This window comes from Quercus lobata, chromosome 7 (genome assembly GCF_001633185.2).
Source record: "Quercus lobata isolate SW786 chromosome 7, ValleyOak3.0 Primary Assembly, whole genome shotgun sequence".
Lineage (NCBI taxonomy): Eukaryota > Viridiplantae > Streptophyta > Magnoliopsida > Fagales > Fagaceae > Quercus > Quercus lobata.
The window spans coordinates 15,360,408-15,376,785 of NC_044910.1; the positions used below are offsets into that span (position 1 = coordinate 15,360,408).

A 16,378-nucleotide genomic window follows, 5' to 3' on the forward strand; every position below is an offset into this window, starting at 1 on the left:
TAGCTGAATTTTAGAAATAGTTTTCAAGAGGAAACATTGCATATTTTATTATTAAAAAAAAAAATCAAATAGGAAAATTTACTCAAATAACTCTTGTTGAATTGATATTCTTTAAGCTTATCCATGGCCTATGGGAAACATGTATATTTTTTCTAATGTCCAATTATTTCATTTCTCTTTCATGGTCAAAAATGTTAAATTGATATTTTGAAAAACCCTTTATATCATGCAATAATGGGTTGATTTTTTTCTTAATGACATAAAACACTTACGAATTCACATTAGTAAGAGCAACCACATTAGTTCATGCAAATTTTCTATCTATTTTGTAAGAAAAAACATATTTTTTCTATTTTACACATTAACTTTTACAAAACACGCACATCATTTTATCTATTTTACACATTTATTCAATAAAATATTTATTCTTTTTACATTTTTTATTATTTCCTTCCCTCTCCTCTTTGGAACCCTCTCACAGACCCAACAGAAACCTAAAATCACCCACACCCAGCCACCAGCTACCATCAACAATCAAATAGAACAATCACATAGCCACCATCATCAGCCACCATCATCAACCCATTCAACCCAGCCATATGAAATCCCAAAACACACTAATCAAACAAATAATAAAAAATGAATCAAAACCCAAAAGCCATAGATCCAAACAGCAAGAAGGTAACGGAGCTCCGGCTATAACTCACCGGATCCAGAACTGTGAAGGCCTTGGATCGCCAAATCATGGTCCGCCGAGTAAGCCGGTCATTTTCATGTGCGCGCTATGCCTCCGACGAGTTCAACAGCAAGTTGAGATGATTGGAGAGGCTGATCGAATTGTTGGATCGGAGAGGATGATCGGCTTTGCAGTGTAGAGTTGAGATGAGAGAAAGAGAGAGCTAAGTAGAGTTAAGATGAGAGAAAGAGAGAGTTGTGATGAAATGAGAAAGAGAGAGTTGAGATGAGAGTCAGAGGTAGGAGAGAGAAAAAATAATAAAATATCAAATACACGAGCTACAATAACTGTGCATATATGCACGGTTACTGTTACAATTGTGTATAAATACACAATTTTACACTCACTGATGTTAGTGTCTTTTTTAGTCAAAATGTGTAAAATGAAGAGATTTTTGTATTTTAGAAGACCATGCACCCACTGATGTAGATGATCTAACAAGTCTAATTTATACCATTCAAAAACATTTAAATTCAGCAAAACAAAATAACTCCAGAAGGCTCAAAACATTGTTGACAACCTCGCTTTTCTAGAAAATCAGCTCACCAGTAAACTTCACGAATTGTGCTGCAGTAAGGTAAGGCCCAAAATTCCAAAACACTCATAAGTCTCATATCAGTGTTTAATAAAATGAAAAATTCCTAGTTTAATATAGTTTATTTCTTTTATTGTTTTAAAAAATAATTACATCTACCAAAAATTAATACATCAATCAAATAAACTGAAAATAATTATTTAAAAAAAAAAAAAAAAAAAAAAAAAAAAAAAACCCTACACAACAGGATCGTTTATTAAGCCACTTTCATTTTATAGGACCGAAATGTTAAAACCTTAAAGTGCCACTCTTGTAATTGGTTGAAAGAACAGGTTAGATTCGTCATTTTAAATTTTTAAGTCCTCAAATGATTGATTTAAATAACTAATTAATAAATTAGAAATAGGTGCATAGTGCTAGTAAATTAAGCAAATTTTTATACTGTTTGGATGTTTGGAGGATGAATAGTAATTTTTACCTTTTATCTATTTACTTTTTCAAAAATACCTTCCAACAGATTCTCTACCCTATTCTTTATCTCATTTAAATATTATTTCTTCATTTATTATTTATTCTTTTTTTAACAACTACACATCTTCCAACATTTTTTTATTCAATTCCTGATTATTATAATAGAAAAAAAAAACATTTGAAGAATGAATAATAGCCCATCAAACTTGATGCGCTACTATTCATGAGTAAAAAAAAATTCCAAATATAGAGAGTTCATTAAAGACTATTTTTATGGGGTCATTTTTCTATTATAGAAATTTTTATGCATTCTTATCAAAAAAAAAAAAAAAAAAATTATGCATTTAGCTACACCATTGAAATTCTATTAGGTCTGCTTAGTGTTGATTAAAGAATGAGAAACGAAAAATGTATCTGCGTGTAAGGAGGCACGTATGACAATAGATCAGGTTTCCTTTTTCCTATCTCTGCCTTATTTCTCTCTCTCGCTTCGAGATGGGGTTTCTTATTTTTATTTTTACTGTCCCTTCCTAAAAATACTTGCGGTATCCACCCCATCTGGCCACTCAATTTTCTTTTATATAATTTATTAAAATTTAATTTTACATATATCATACATTAAATTAACACTTATAAAACATAAAAGTAAAAAAACAATTTATATCTTAAAAACACCACCAAAACAAATTATAAATTTAAAGTTTGAAAGATAAGGAAATATCTATTAGGCCTTATGGAAAAACCTTTTGAGATTATTTATATATTTTTTAATTTTTGAAATATCACTGGTGCAGGTACATGATAGATACGCCTGTCTTCATCCCATTTGCTATGTTGTGAGGTGGGGTAAACCCACCTCATTTGGGGTAGGGCTTGTTTAAATTGCCATCCTTATTCAGGAAAGCTTTAGAAGGGTTTAGACGATAGATTAGTAATAATGGTATTATTTTTGGTGCCCATATCTGTGATTCAAACTCTACTTCCCTTTTCCATTGTCTATTTATGTGATAAAAAAAAAAGTCGGAGACCACACTTTTCTACTGTTAAATATTATTAGCAACAATGCGATGTGTTATATCATGTTGTATATGCTAGAGTGGATGCGGAAGAGAAAACATAGAAGAGGAACACTGAGAACACGAGGGTTACGTGGTTCAGCCTTGATGGCCTACATCCACGGAGGAATCCCTTAAGGGCTACATCTTTATTATATAAGAGTGTAGTACAATAACCTCCTGTGTTACAATGAACCCTAACATGAGTATATATAGGCGACTAAACCCTAGACTACTAGTACAAGCAGGACTGGGCTTGAACCTATTACATTGGGCTAATATATGTCTAATATATATCTCTAACACCCTCCCTCAAACTCTAGGCGGAAGCTCGATGAAGGCTTGAGGTTGGATAAGCATGAAAAGATCACTTGGAGATACCTTGAAGAATGCCTTTGAAGAAACCACAATGAAGAATGTGCCAACTGACTAATTTCGGAGTCTCAAATGCAGAAACGGAGCTCAAAATCGGAATCTACACGAAAAACTGAGCAAGACAGGTGCTGGCGAAAAATTTTGACTTCGGTCAACGGTCAACGGTCAACGGTCAAAGTCAACGGTCAACGGTCAACGGCTAACGTGTGCTGACGTGGCAGTGTGCTGACGTGGCAGTGTGCTGACGTCACTCTAGGACTGACGTGGCAGCACGTGAAACGGGGCAGGCGCGTGAGGCGCGTGGAACTGGCGCGTGAGAGGCACAGACGGCGCGTGGCGGCGCGTGGAGCGCGTGCTCGTGAGACCGAAAACTTCTGGCGGCGCGTGGGGGCGCGTGTGATGTAGTTTCTGGCCGTTCTTTGTTGGGTTTTGCTCGGAATTGGCTGTTCTGTCACTTTATGCCTTTGCTTTGGCGGTTGGATGAGCAGAACGATGATATCCGAGACTTGCAGGTACTGTGGGCGTGACGGCGGTGACTCGCTTCTGCAGTGACCACTGGACGAAGACGAGGGCAGCGGAAAAACGCCGGAGATGTCCACAGGAACCAGAAAATCAGAGGAATGGCTCTGATACCATGTTAAATATTATTAGCAACAATGCGATGTGTTATATCATGTTGTATATGCTAGAGTGGATGCGGAAGAGAAAGCATAGAAGAGGAACACTGAGAACACGAGGGTTACGTGGTTCAGCCTTGATGGCCTACATCCACGGAGGAATCCCTTAAGGGCTACATCTTTATTATATAAGAGTGTAGTACAATAACCTCCTGTGTTACAATGAACCCTAACATGAGTATATATAGGCAACTAAACCCTAGACTACTAGTACAAGCAGGACTGGGCTTGAACCTATTACATTGGGCTAATATATGTCTAATATATATCTCTAACATCTACTTTAAACAAATTGCAAAACCAAAAGGAGTTACAAAAATTGAATTGGACCGATTGGTTCACTCAATTTGAATGTAAATTGGCCAAAAGATTGAGATTTTAACATAAATCGTGAAAAAATGGTAATGGGCAATTTAATCAATAAAATCGTGAATCATGCCAATTAAATAATTTTTAGTTCAATTAATTGAGTTGAAACTATGACATTTTGAGCATATAAAATGATGTTTTATATCAAGTGCCGGCTTAACAGTATAAGCCATTGATGTAGTTGCCTAATTAAGGCCCCAAGTATAAAAAAAAAGTCTCAAATTTTAATTTAATTAAGCTCAAATATTAGCCAATAAATAAAATAATTTTTTTATCAAATGTAAAACAAGAAAAAAAAGGAGATAGAACTACAATGTTCACAACATTTTTCACAATACTTTCACAACAAATTTTAATTAGCAGGTCGTTATTGATGGCAAAAAAATAATTTTAGTAATAAGTTCAAATTAGAATCTATAACAACTTAGCACTTAAGATTTGTTGTGAAAAATATTGTGAATGTAACACTTCTAAAAAAAAGAAAGTGCAATACAAAAAAAAAAAAAAAAAAAAAAAAACACATTTTTCACAATAGTTGAGTTGGCAAAAATCACCTAGGTTTACCACCAACATCACATTTTTACTTACCACTATCATTCTACCACATCAACAAGTGTGAAAAGTTTTGTCAAATTTTTTGTGTTTATGGACTTTCTAAAAAAAAAATTGCATGATTCATGTTAATTAGTAATAATTTTTAATAGAGTTTAAATAATATTTAATTTTTTAAAGTAATATTTGAATATATAAAAAGTCTCAATTTCAATTTTCACTTTAAACCCCCAAATGCATAAAATTGCCCCTGTTTATATTAATGAGAACAAGCGAACTATGTCGTTCCAACAAAGGAAACAATGTTGTTTGAATAACTCCAAGAACTTTTCTTCATTATTGAAGTAGAAGTGGGTTTGATTTCTCAAAGACGGTAAGAAGAGTGCAGATTTATCCATTTTGGAAATTCTCAAGTTCAAATATTTGGGGAAATGAGATTTAGGAAAAATCTTATAGGTGAAATGAGATTGGGGAAACTACAGTGCTGGAAGCCTAGAATTGAGAAGCAATGTTAATGGATTAAAGGAAGAACTTGGCCATGCTTAGGGATGGCCATGGGTAGGGTATGGATCGGGTATACCCATACCCGACCCGAAAAGTTTACCTATGGATACTCGATTATCAATACCCGTTAATATCCATACCCGAATCTTACCCGAACATATTATCCATGGATATCCATACCCTACCCAGAACCCGAAACCCATTTAATTTATTATTTTTTTATTCAAAACATTATAACATAAAAACTAACCAATCTTAAAAAAGAAAAAGCTAATCAATAAAAAAATGAAAAAAAAAAGTGATAAATGAAACCAAGAAAGTTTTGTTTATATATCATAATAGAGTCACACTATATCTAAACCTTCACAACACATTCATACTAACTAACAATATAGACTTTTTTTTTCCTCCTTTGTTCTTATCTTTCTAGAACTTCTTAAGAGAAGAAGCCAGAATTCAAATAGAAAGTAGAATCTAGCCAAATATGATACTTTGTATCTATTGCAATTCCCATAAATATTGATATTAACAGAAGGAATTATTCGACTATTTTCAAGAAATGTCACTTCCATAACCATCTCAGTAAGACTGTTAAGAGAAATAGAGAGAGAATGGAGCAAATAGGTTGAAAAATAAATCAATCCAAAGACAGCAACGAGAAAAGAAATGGAGCAACACAATTAATTAGCATCTTAAGATGCTTGAAATGGACTGTATCATTTGTAGTGTAACACCATCCGAACAAGATACATATATTAATTCAATGCTCCAATCTGAACCATACCTTAACTAATACTTTGTAATTACACAATAGAACTGATGCTAGCTTAATGTGAAGATATGCTAAAACATCTGTTAACATTATATGCATCCAATTTCATTGCAAAAAGTACTAGAGTTATGTCTTTCTTTCTTTTTTTGTTGAGAAATTACTAGAGTTATGTCTTTGGTAACTCATTATACTATTTATCTTCAAACATGAACAAACAATAATCTTCCCAGATAACCAAAGTCTCCATTTCCGATAAAGAATACAAGCATTAAGAAGACTAACTAAAGTTTTATCTTGCTCAACTGGCAACTTACTTATTAAGAGGACTGAGTGACCATTTTTACACAAATTTTGGCAGAGAGAGTGTGAGACTGAGTGACGGTGAGAGAGTTTTTTTTTTTTTTTTTTTTTTTTTTTTTTTTTGTACGGGTCGGGTATGGATAATATCCATACCCTATCCGAAAAATTTGAGTAATATCCATACCCTACCCGGTTAAGTTCTACTCATTAAGAACTGGGTATTACCCGAAACATTTGGATCGGGTAGGGTTGGATATCTATTACCCAATGGGTATGGCCATCCCTAGCCATGCTTCAACAAACTTCAATTACACATACAAGAAGAAAACTAGGAGAGAGAGAGAGAGAGAGAGAGAGAGGAAAATTGAAAGTTTGTTTGGATTATGAATTTATGATGGAATAAAGAAACAAGTGTGATAATTAGGAAAGTATTCAGCCCAAAAAAAAAAAATGATAATTAGGAAAGTTTCATGTTGGATAAAAAAAAAAAAAAGAGTGTTTGGGTGATGTGATGGATTAATGGGCTTAGTTGATTCACCATTCTGATTATTAAGTGAAAGCTTAGTATGTGTTATTGACTTATTTCTAAATAAGCGAAAATTATGTCTTCATATAACATGATCAGAAATTAAAATGATTCAATATGCAAAAGAAATTAAAAAAAAAAAAAAAATCTCTAGACTTGTTTTATTTTTTTAATATAAGATATGAAAACTCACATTAACATTATTTAAAAAATTAGATATTTTTTTAATAAAATATAAGTTCAAGTTACATCGAGTGTAATTCAAAACAATATTACATCGTCCAATAACTTATTATTAAATCCATATTTTCAAAATTTCACCGTTAAATTACATGTTTTATATGTTCTTACCATGCTTGTCAATTTTTATATCAATCGGATGTTATTTACCATTCGATTTATAAACTCATCTTTTATTTTTTTTTTAATAAATAAAAACTTAAATTTAAATAATTGATTAATAAATATTATTAGTTATTTTATCCATAAACTCATCTTTTATGTATTCTTTTAAACTACAAAAACTTTTTTTGAGTAAACAGTAATACGTATTATAATACACACGAAAATAGTAATACTAGTGTTTTAAATTGGGTTAATAATATATTACATAATCAAAGTACAACTACAAAATGACCTAACATTTCTAATTGTAGACTGAAATTATAAATAGCAAACACTAATTAATAATTAATAACAATGCGGGATAAACATCCCCACAAGAACTTGAATTTAAACAATTAATTAATAATATTATATGAGTGATATGACAATAAATATTATTTGTTATAAACTTATTATATATTATTTTTAAACTTATAAATTAAAATATTTATGATATTATCAAAATTTGATTTATTTTTTTAATTCTTTATTATCAAGAGGTTCGACTACCACCGGGCCTCTTGGCCCAAGCGGTACCCGGTCTCCATAGTGACCTTCAGCTCAGGGGTTCGAGCCCCTGCACCTGCATAAACAATTACCTAGCCAAAAAAAAAGAGGTTCGACTTGCATCTTCTAATATTTTTCATAACTTTTATAATTTAGAGGTGTTTGATAGAAGAATTTGAATAATGTTATTTGAGTATTTTTGATATATATATAAGTGAAAAAATATATAAAAAAATGTGTAATATTGTTTAAAATACCTAAAGTGTATTCAAACTGATTTTACAGACAGGACTTAAATTCCCCGAACTTTTGAACTAAAAAAAAGAGAAAGAATCAAAGGAAGAGTGAAAACATCCAAAAAGTCTGCAAAATTTGAATGAGCAGTGTGAACACGCGCAGCATAAACGCGTGGATTCTCATTGAAAAAAACATAAAGAATCTAACGTCTATAAATACAGAAAGATTTTGCTACCCGACACGTCATTTCAAATCAAGTTTATTTTATTTATTTAAAAGCTTCATCAAATATATTTTTATTTTAATCATTTTAAAAAGACATTATATCTATTTCTTAGTTTCCATTAAAAAAAAAAAAATTATGATACAAATTTGAAATTTGTCTAAAAAAATATAAATATATAATATTTCTCTCTTCCTCAAAATCAAACCGATCAATCATTCCAAGAAGAGATCGCTTTCTCACTGCTCTCTTTGTTTCACAAAACTCTCTCTGTCTCTCTCTCCTTGGCTGGGGTTTGGCTCTGTGAGAGAGAAGAATAGAATCAGATAAGGTGAATTCTCATATGGGGTTTTTGAAGATATGTACTTTCTTTAATTTTCTCATCTGGGTTATGTTTAATTGTTGTACTTTTCTTTGATAATTCTTTTTTTCTTTTTTCTGGGCAAATGGGTGTGTTTGGAACTGTTAATGTGATTGCTTTTTTTTTATTTTTTTTGGCATAATCAAAGTGGGTTTTGTGTTGAGTGAAAATGTTGTGTGGAGTTTGATTTGATTGATTCTTCACTCAATGAATATGCTTTTTCTTTTTCAATTGATGTCTTGCGTGTTTGGTTTTTCTTTCTTGGTGAGATGGGTAATGTGGGATCCTTGGATTGTTCTTTGAGCATTATTAGGGTTTTGATCTCACATTTGTGTATATTTCTTTATGGTTCTTTTCTTGCTTCATAGACAACTAGGTTGTTTATCTGAGGTGGGTTTTAGTTTCAAAGTTCCAAACTCTCTCTCTCTCAGGAATAATGGGTTATTTGGTTCTTGTGTACTTTTAATCAGATGGAGTGTAAAAGTGTGTAATTTGGTTCTTGTTAATCGGTTTAGTGTATGTGTGTGTGCGCACTGAGGATGTACTTATTCTGGGACTTGTCTTTTAGGGTTTTGATACTATGTCAGAAGAATATGCTATAATTGGGCTTCGTTGAAACTACAAGACTTCTGTTTTAACAAACTTTTGTGTTGAGTGCTTGGGTGCGTCTATCTTTTCTTTTTACTTGCACTTGATGTCTGGTTTATTTGGCTCTAGTTATCTCTTACCTGAAAAATGGGATATGTGGATCTTCCTATGCACTTTCTTTTTTCTTTTTGCTTTAATTGATATAAATTTTTGCTTAATTATTTTGTTAACATTTCATAGCTTATAATTGAGAAGAAATAGGTAAGAGGGAATAAATGTGTGCATGCTAGTTTTCAAAAAGAGCTAGAACATGGAAAATCAAAAACAAAAACTATGATATGATTCCTTGATTTTGGTGATGCAAGCAAGAACTTCTAGCTGCAAGTACCATATCTACCTTGAATATGGTGTTTTCCGTTTGTTCAAATCCTAGTTTAAAAATATATATATATATATATATATATTGGTAAAATATCATTTTTTTATTAAAGAAATGAGGAAATTCATAACATTGACATTGATAGATAAGTTTTTCTTAAGTAGTGGTTTTTCCATTCTGATATTTAACCAGCTCATCTTTGTTTGAATTTCATGTCTCAGTTAACAAGTTTGTTTTTTCTGATGATACATTGAATGATAGGTCATAGGATTTTATCTTACATGAGCTTTTGCAGGTTATCTTTCCATAATTGTGATGGTTCCATTAATGACAAAGTTATAGTAATAAGTAAAAGAATAACAGCAGAGCGATTTTAAATCTATAAATTACTTAAGGCAGTTTATGTCTGTTAGCCCAGGACACTTTGAGGTGGTTTGGTTGGCCTGTTTTGGTTCTAGTTTTTTTTAGAATTTTTAGACTCTTGTAATTTGTAACTTTTCTGCACGTACAGCCAGTATGCTGTATGCTTCTTGTGTACTGAAGGTGACCTTTCTTTTATAATGAAGTTCTTATTTACTTATAAATAAATATATATATATATATATATATATATATACAAACTGAAGGATGGTTCATTCTGTTTTCTTGATAATTTGAAGTAGACAAACCTTTTCTTTAAGAAAATTTCATGTTTTTGGCTTCTGTTTGACTGCAGAATTTTAAGTATTTAGTATGATTTTTATTTTGGGAATTGATTCTTCTCCAGGGGAGCTCATTTATTTCCAGACCCAAAATTTTCAGAGGGGCTCACATATCAGATTTCATTATATTCATTCGAAATACTCACTAGTGCATTCTAGGAAATATGAAGTTGTACAAATTTTTTATTCTTGTGTTCATATAATTTTTCATACTAAAGCTTTGTGATGTAGGGCCCTTTAAAAATGAAAACTGTTCAGTTGGTGTACCAACATCATATATAACATGCAAGATCACTGGTCAATCACGACATAAAATGCGTGATCACTGAGGAAAGTTGTGGTTGATTGAATTGTTTAGTATAACCACTGGTGACATTGTAGGATTCTATTTGATGAGATTGTAATTATTCTAGATTTTAATATCAAACTCTTGATGCAAGTTTGCTCATACTTTTGACCTAGTTGCTTATGAATGGATCTTGCATATCCCACTTAAATTTTGCTCTCTACCAAATGTAAGGTTTTCCTTGAGGGGGCACCAAATAATTTAGTTTAGGGTGGGGCATTTTGTCACCTTGTATACCGTGTACTCATTGAAACTAGAAGTCTCGATGTTTGGGTTATGATCCTGCTAATTGTTGTTTGGGGAGGCAGCACTAGCCACATTGACACCTTTAAGTGGATTGCTTTCTGCGGTTTTAGTTGTTTTGGACACTGGTTATGGCTTGTGCTGGGTGTGTCCGTGTTCAACATTACCTTCGAGTGCTAACAACTTTTTATTAATTTCCTGTTGGCTGTTTTCTTCATTGTTTATTATATAAAGTGTGATATCATTTTATTATATTATTATTATTTTTAATGTGTGATGTTATTTGTTTGCAGGTCCCTTTGACTGTGACTGCTTATTTTGAACAGAAACTTCAAAAGTTGACACATAATTTGCCAAAGCATTGATTTCTTGTTAGCAACAAAAGTTTGATAAGCATTCCCTTTCTATTTGAGACAATGGTATTTCTTAATTTCTTTGTTAGAAATTTATAAGTTTTGTACTTCTGATAGTCTGATTTATATACTTTATAAAGGAATGCACTGCTTACCTGTTTACTTGAAAAGTGCATAGATAAGCTCCATGACACTGATATACATACTTTAAACATGGAACAAACTTAAAATGAGCTTGTTGTTGGTTGTCCACTGTATTATTTTGTTGGTTTTGTACAATAGGCTCATGGTTGTCTTGGTAGTTTGCACAAATCAGAGGGTTGCATCGATGTATGATTGTTGTCTAACAATCAATATATGGTTTGTATGGTACATGAGAAACTTAACTGTTCACTGTTTATGGAGCACAGTTTCCTATTCTTAAGTGAAAAGGGTTATCAATTTGCTTTTATCATTCATCCATTTTCTTTTTTTCTTTTAGGAAAAATTCTCTGAGCTTGTGATGCTGGAAACATGTCATATACTTTTCTTCACTTTTGCATTGTTGAATTCCTTTGACAAACATTTTGATTATGTCATATTTTCAGGCAACTAATGAAAATCTTCCACCAAATGTTATAAAGCAACTTGCAAAGGAATTGAAGAATCTTGATGAATCCCCCCCTGAGGGAATCAAAGTAGGTGTTAATGATGATGATTTTTCGACCATATATGCAGACATTGAAGGCCCAGGTATGTAGTTTTATTTTTGAAAGTTTAGAATTTTGAGCCAGTGTTAAGGCTTCAAACTTAATAAGCATTCTTGACCTTGCAGCTGGGACTCCGTATGAAAATGGTGTTTTCCGCATGAAGTTAGTATTGTCTCATGACTTTCCACACTCTCCTCCCAAAGGTTTGTTGGCACTTGTTATTGTGGTACTATTATGGTTATGAGTAGGGGTGGCAAATGGGCGGGTTGGGTCATAAATGGGTTGGGTGTGTAATTACCCATTTATCTATTTATGACCCGTTTATATATAAATTAATTATCTATTATCTGCCCAACCCATTTAATTAATAACCAGCCCATTTAACCCAATATGACCCAAATAAATAATTAACTTTAGAAACTTTCCCCATAAACCCATCTCAAAATAAATCATTTAGAAACTCAAATCCAACATTCTCTGCACTTCTATCAAATGCAAAACAATTCGTTCACTTAAAATCCCTTTAAAAAAAAAAAAAAAAAAATCTTTTAACCAACTTTTATATAGTCAACAAAGCAATATATCAACACCCAAAATCTTTAATGTCGAACACAGAAGAAATCTGTTTGGCTGCCCAGAAAAACATAGAAACAGAAATTTAAAAAAAAAAGTAAAATTTTGAAAATTATCATCTTAGAATGGATTTGCTAGAAACATGGAATTCAGCTCAACTAAAGCCAATTCAGTAGCACAGCAACAAAGAATTGAGTAAAGGGGATCGCATTATATTCTCAAGAATTATAAACAACCAACAATCATATTTACAATCCAATTCTTATTATTTTCTTTTCTTTTCTTCTCTTAACCCTTATTATTTTCTCGCGAACCAAACAGAAGTTAAGTGAATTTCAAACAAAAATTAATTTTTAAAAGATAGAGATTTGTAATCGAATCAAACCCTAAGAGAGAGAGAGAGAGAGTACCTGGAGAAAGCAAAGATTTAGAGAGAAACGTTAAAGAGAATACTACAAGAATTCTGGTTGAGAAAATTGCAAAAGAGAGTATCTGTTGTGGATGGGAATAAATATAAAAACATATTGGGTAGAAGCTGGGATGGGAATAAATATAAAAACATATTGGGTAGAAGCCGATACACTACCTTTGGTGAACTCTGATTCCATCCCCGTTTTCTCTCTAGAATTTCCTTTTGTTTGGTTACTGAGAAAATCTAAGGGAGAGTGAGACTGAGGGCTTGGGCTTAGAAATCTAGAGGTTATACGGTTTATTTAAGTTTTAGATTTTGGAAGGGTATTAGTGGGTTTATTTACTTTTAAATTTTAGATGGATTTAGTGGGTATTAGTGGATATATTCATTTATATCCATCTAATTAAATAACCAAATGGGTCTTTATCCATTTAACCCAAATACTCAAATGGGGTTTGGTTTAGACTTATCCAAATAAAGTGGGTAATGGATGGGTTCATGGATATGGATAAAAATTGCCACCCTTAGTTATGAGTAAGACCGATGTAATTAACTTAATTTCAAGGGTGAACCTTTGATGGAGGCAAGGAATTATTTTATTTTATTTTTTAATTTTATTATTTTTTTATGGAATGCATTCTTTGATTAACTGCTCATATAATTCACTTTTAGGTTGAAGATTTAACTGACATACCTTAATCCTTACAGTTATCTGAATTCTTTGATTTAACTGCTTGTATATTTCTTCATCTTGACATTTTAGATTTTTGGCTGTTGATTTTGTAGGTTACTTCCTGACAAAGATTTTTCACCCGAACATTGCAACCAATGGTGAGATTTGTGTCAACACACTGAAAAAAGATTGGAATCCAAGTCTTGGTCTACGACATGTTCTCATTGTAGGTTCCATATTGGCAGTTTAGTGTAAAAATAATTTTAGTCTCTCTTCTTTTGCCTATATGTTTGTGGAGAACTGTTTCAAAAATTTAACTAGTTGCATTCAGGTTGAGATCTTTAGGTTTTTCTGTTGAGGTTTGGTTTGTTTGACTCTTAAGTTATGACAACAGGTAGTTAGGTGTTTATTGATTGAACCATTTCCAGAATCAGCGTTGAATGAACAAGCTGGCAAGATGCTGCTTGAGAATTATGAGGAGTATGCTAGACATGCCAGGTCAGTCATGTTGTGGTATATGTGAACACATTTCTGTGTCAAAATTTTATAGTTTATTCAGACAGACTTAGTCTCAGAGTGGATATGGCCATGGAATGCCATTTGTTGGATCACTAATCTGTTCCTTTAGTGACACCTGATTGTCTAGCTTTTAAGAGGTGGTAGGGAAAAATCGTGGTTTTCTGGTTGGTTCTTCTATCACTTATGTTATTATTGAGCCATGTGTAATAATCCGGCTTATGGTTATACTTTCTTCAATCTTTTCCAGTATTGGGCCAATTCTGGTTATACATGCTTAAAATGGATTTGGCATCTTGAAATAATGGCTGTTTATGTGAAAAAATGGAAATCATCAACCTTAAAAATGTCTCACCTCTAAATCAATGTGATACCCTTTGGATCTGTAAGGTGTTGGAAAACTTGGAGAAGAATTGTCTTACAAGGACCTGAATTTACTTTACTTACTTTATTATAGGTCAATAGATCCTGCCAGCCTTACTGTTATAAATTCCATATTTCTTCTGTGAAAATAAATACCTTGATAAAACATATAATTTACATGAAAGGTTTCTGGACTGTACAAGAGTTCCAACATGTAGGTTGGCATTTTGCTCTCATCTGGTAAAAAATGGTATAATTTTACATATAGAACCTTTGAATACGATTTTTCTTGTTGAGTAAATTTGACCTGGAGATGTTCTCTAACTCTTATGCAGGCTTTACACTGGGATCCATGCTAAACCAAAACCCAAGTTCAAATCAGGAGCTATTTCTGAGTCCACTACTGCTCTGAATGTTGACCAGACTAACACCTCGGTTCTTAATGCTGACCAGAAGAGTACAACGCCAGGTGCGGCATTGCCATTGCCATGCCCATCCCCATTGGCTCCTTCTACAACCTCCACAAGAGGAAATGGGAAAGAGCAGCAAGCTGCCATTGCACCAGAAACAGATACAGGAGTTAGTGGGTCTACAGTTGCAGCCGCAGCCGCAGCACCCACTACTCAAAAGAAGGAAGGTGGGTTGGCAAAAGCTCATGCAGACAAAAAGAAAATGGATGCTAGAAAGAAAAGTTTGAAGAGATTATAAGGTTGCATGGAGACAAGATATTCGAACTGCTTTTATGGGATTTGTAGCATCTTCAGTCCTCCATTCATGGGGAGGGGCATGAGAGTGAGAGTCGGGAGGGGAGGGGAGAAGGGTATTGTATGCTGTAATGAATGCTTGCTTACAATGGACAATGTGATTGGCGTTCTAACATTTTCATTTTGGGTATGATTTATCTCACTAAAAAAAAACAAAAAAAAGAAGAAAAAGAAAAAGAAAAAAGGGAACTCTGCAATCTGCTTGTTCTGAAAATTGGGTACTTGCATTTCAACTTTCAATGTTGGTACGAATTTCGAATGTTTTCATAAATTTTATACTTAAAATTTGAAGAGGTAAATTGTAGGTTCCATGTGTGAGAAATCCTTATTGCTAGAGGCTTAAGCATTCCTCCCTTCTGCCTGGTTTGTAATGCTACAACGGAATCAAATCCACACTCTGAGGGACTGTCCCCAAGCTCGGGCCATTTGGGATTCCTCTACCCCTCCTATCCACCCCACCTTATTCTACGGTGCAAATCTCTCGGACTGACTTCGAATTAATTGTACCTCACACAAGGCATCTATTTCTGACATCATTTAGGGTATTATTTTCTCATTTGGAGTGTGGAGTTATGGCTACGGCAGAACAGGGTGATTTTTAGGGACCATGCCACCCATAGGACCTTTTATTGTAGAAACATCACCCAAAGCTTTTGAATTTGCGTACCTTGGCCTAAATGGAAGGCTGAGACGCCCTGTAAGTTCCATTCAGGTGCGATGGTACTCCCCTCCTGCAAACTGGTTCAAGTTGAATTTTGATAGTTCCTCCTTAGGCAACTCAGGTAGAGTTGGTGGACGTGGAATCATTCAAAATTCTAGTGGGAATTGGGTGAGTGGCTATGCTAGGGCAATTGGACACACCACCAATGTGGCGGCAGAACTGTGGGCACTGCGGGATGGGATCAACCTGTGCATTGCGTTGAATTTGGCTAATGTGTTGGTTGAACTGGATGTGAAGCTCGTGATTGATTTGCTAATGAAAGATGAGGGAAAGTCTAATGGTAATGATGTAATTATTGCTGATTGCAAAGATGGGCTACAAAAGATCTCATGAGTCCGAATCTAGCACAGCTGCTATAGGGAAGCAAATAAGTGTGTTGATGCTCTTACTAGAAGAGGCGCTGTACTTTCTCAAGATTTTGTTATTTTTTACTTCCCTAGCTGATGTTGCTCTTTTGGCTAGCCTTGATGTTG

General features: G+C 33.3%; 1 protein-coding gene across 1 annotated transcript; it reads left to right on the forward strand.

Annotated features, from left to right (window-relative positions):
* Positions 1 to 8,367: 8,367 nt before the first annotated feature.
* Positions 8,368 to 15,328, forward strand: LOC115952873 (ubiquitin-conjugating enzyme E2 22). Its single transcript, XM_031070203.1, has 7 exons — positions 8,368 to 8,554; positions 11,135 to 11,260; positions 11,782 to 11,926; positions 12,009 to 12,086; positions 13,655 to 13,767; positions 13,936 to 14,039; positions 14,756 to 15,328. Exons 2-7 carry the CDS (start codon positions 11,258 to 11,260, stop codon positions 15,126 to 15,128), a joined length of 816 nt encoding a protein of 271 aa, XP_030926063.1. The 5' UTR covers positions 8,368 to 8,554; positions 11,135 to 11,257; the 3' UTR covers positions 15,129 to 15,328.
* Positions 15,329 to 16,378: the final 1,050 nt, after the last annotated feature.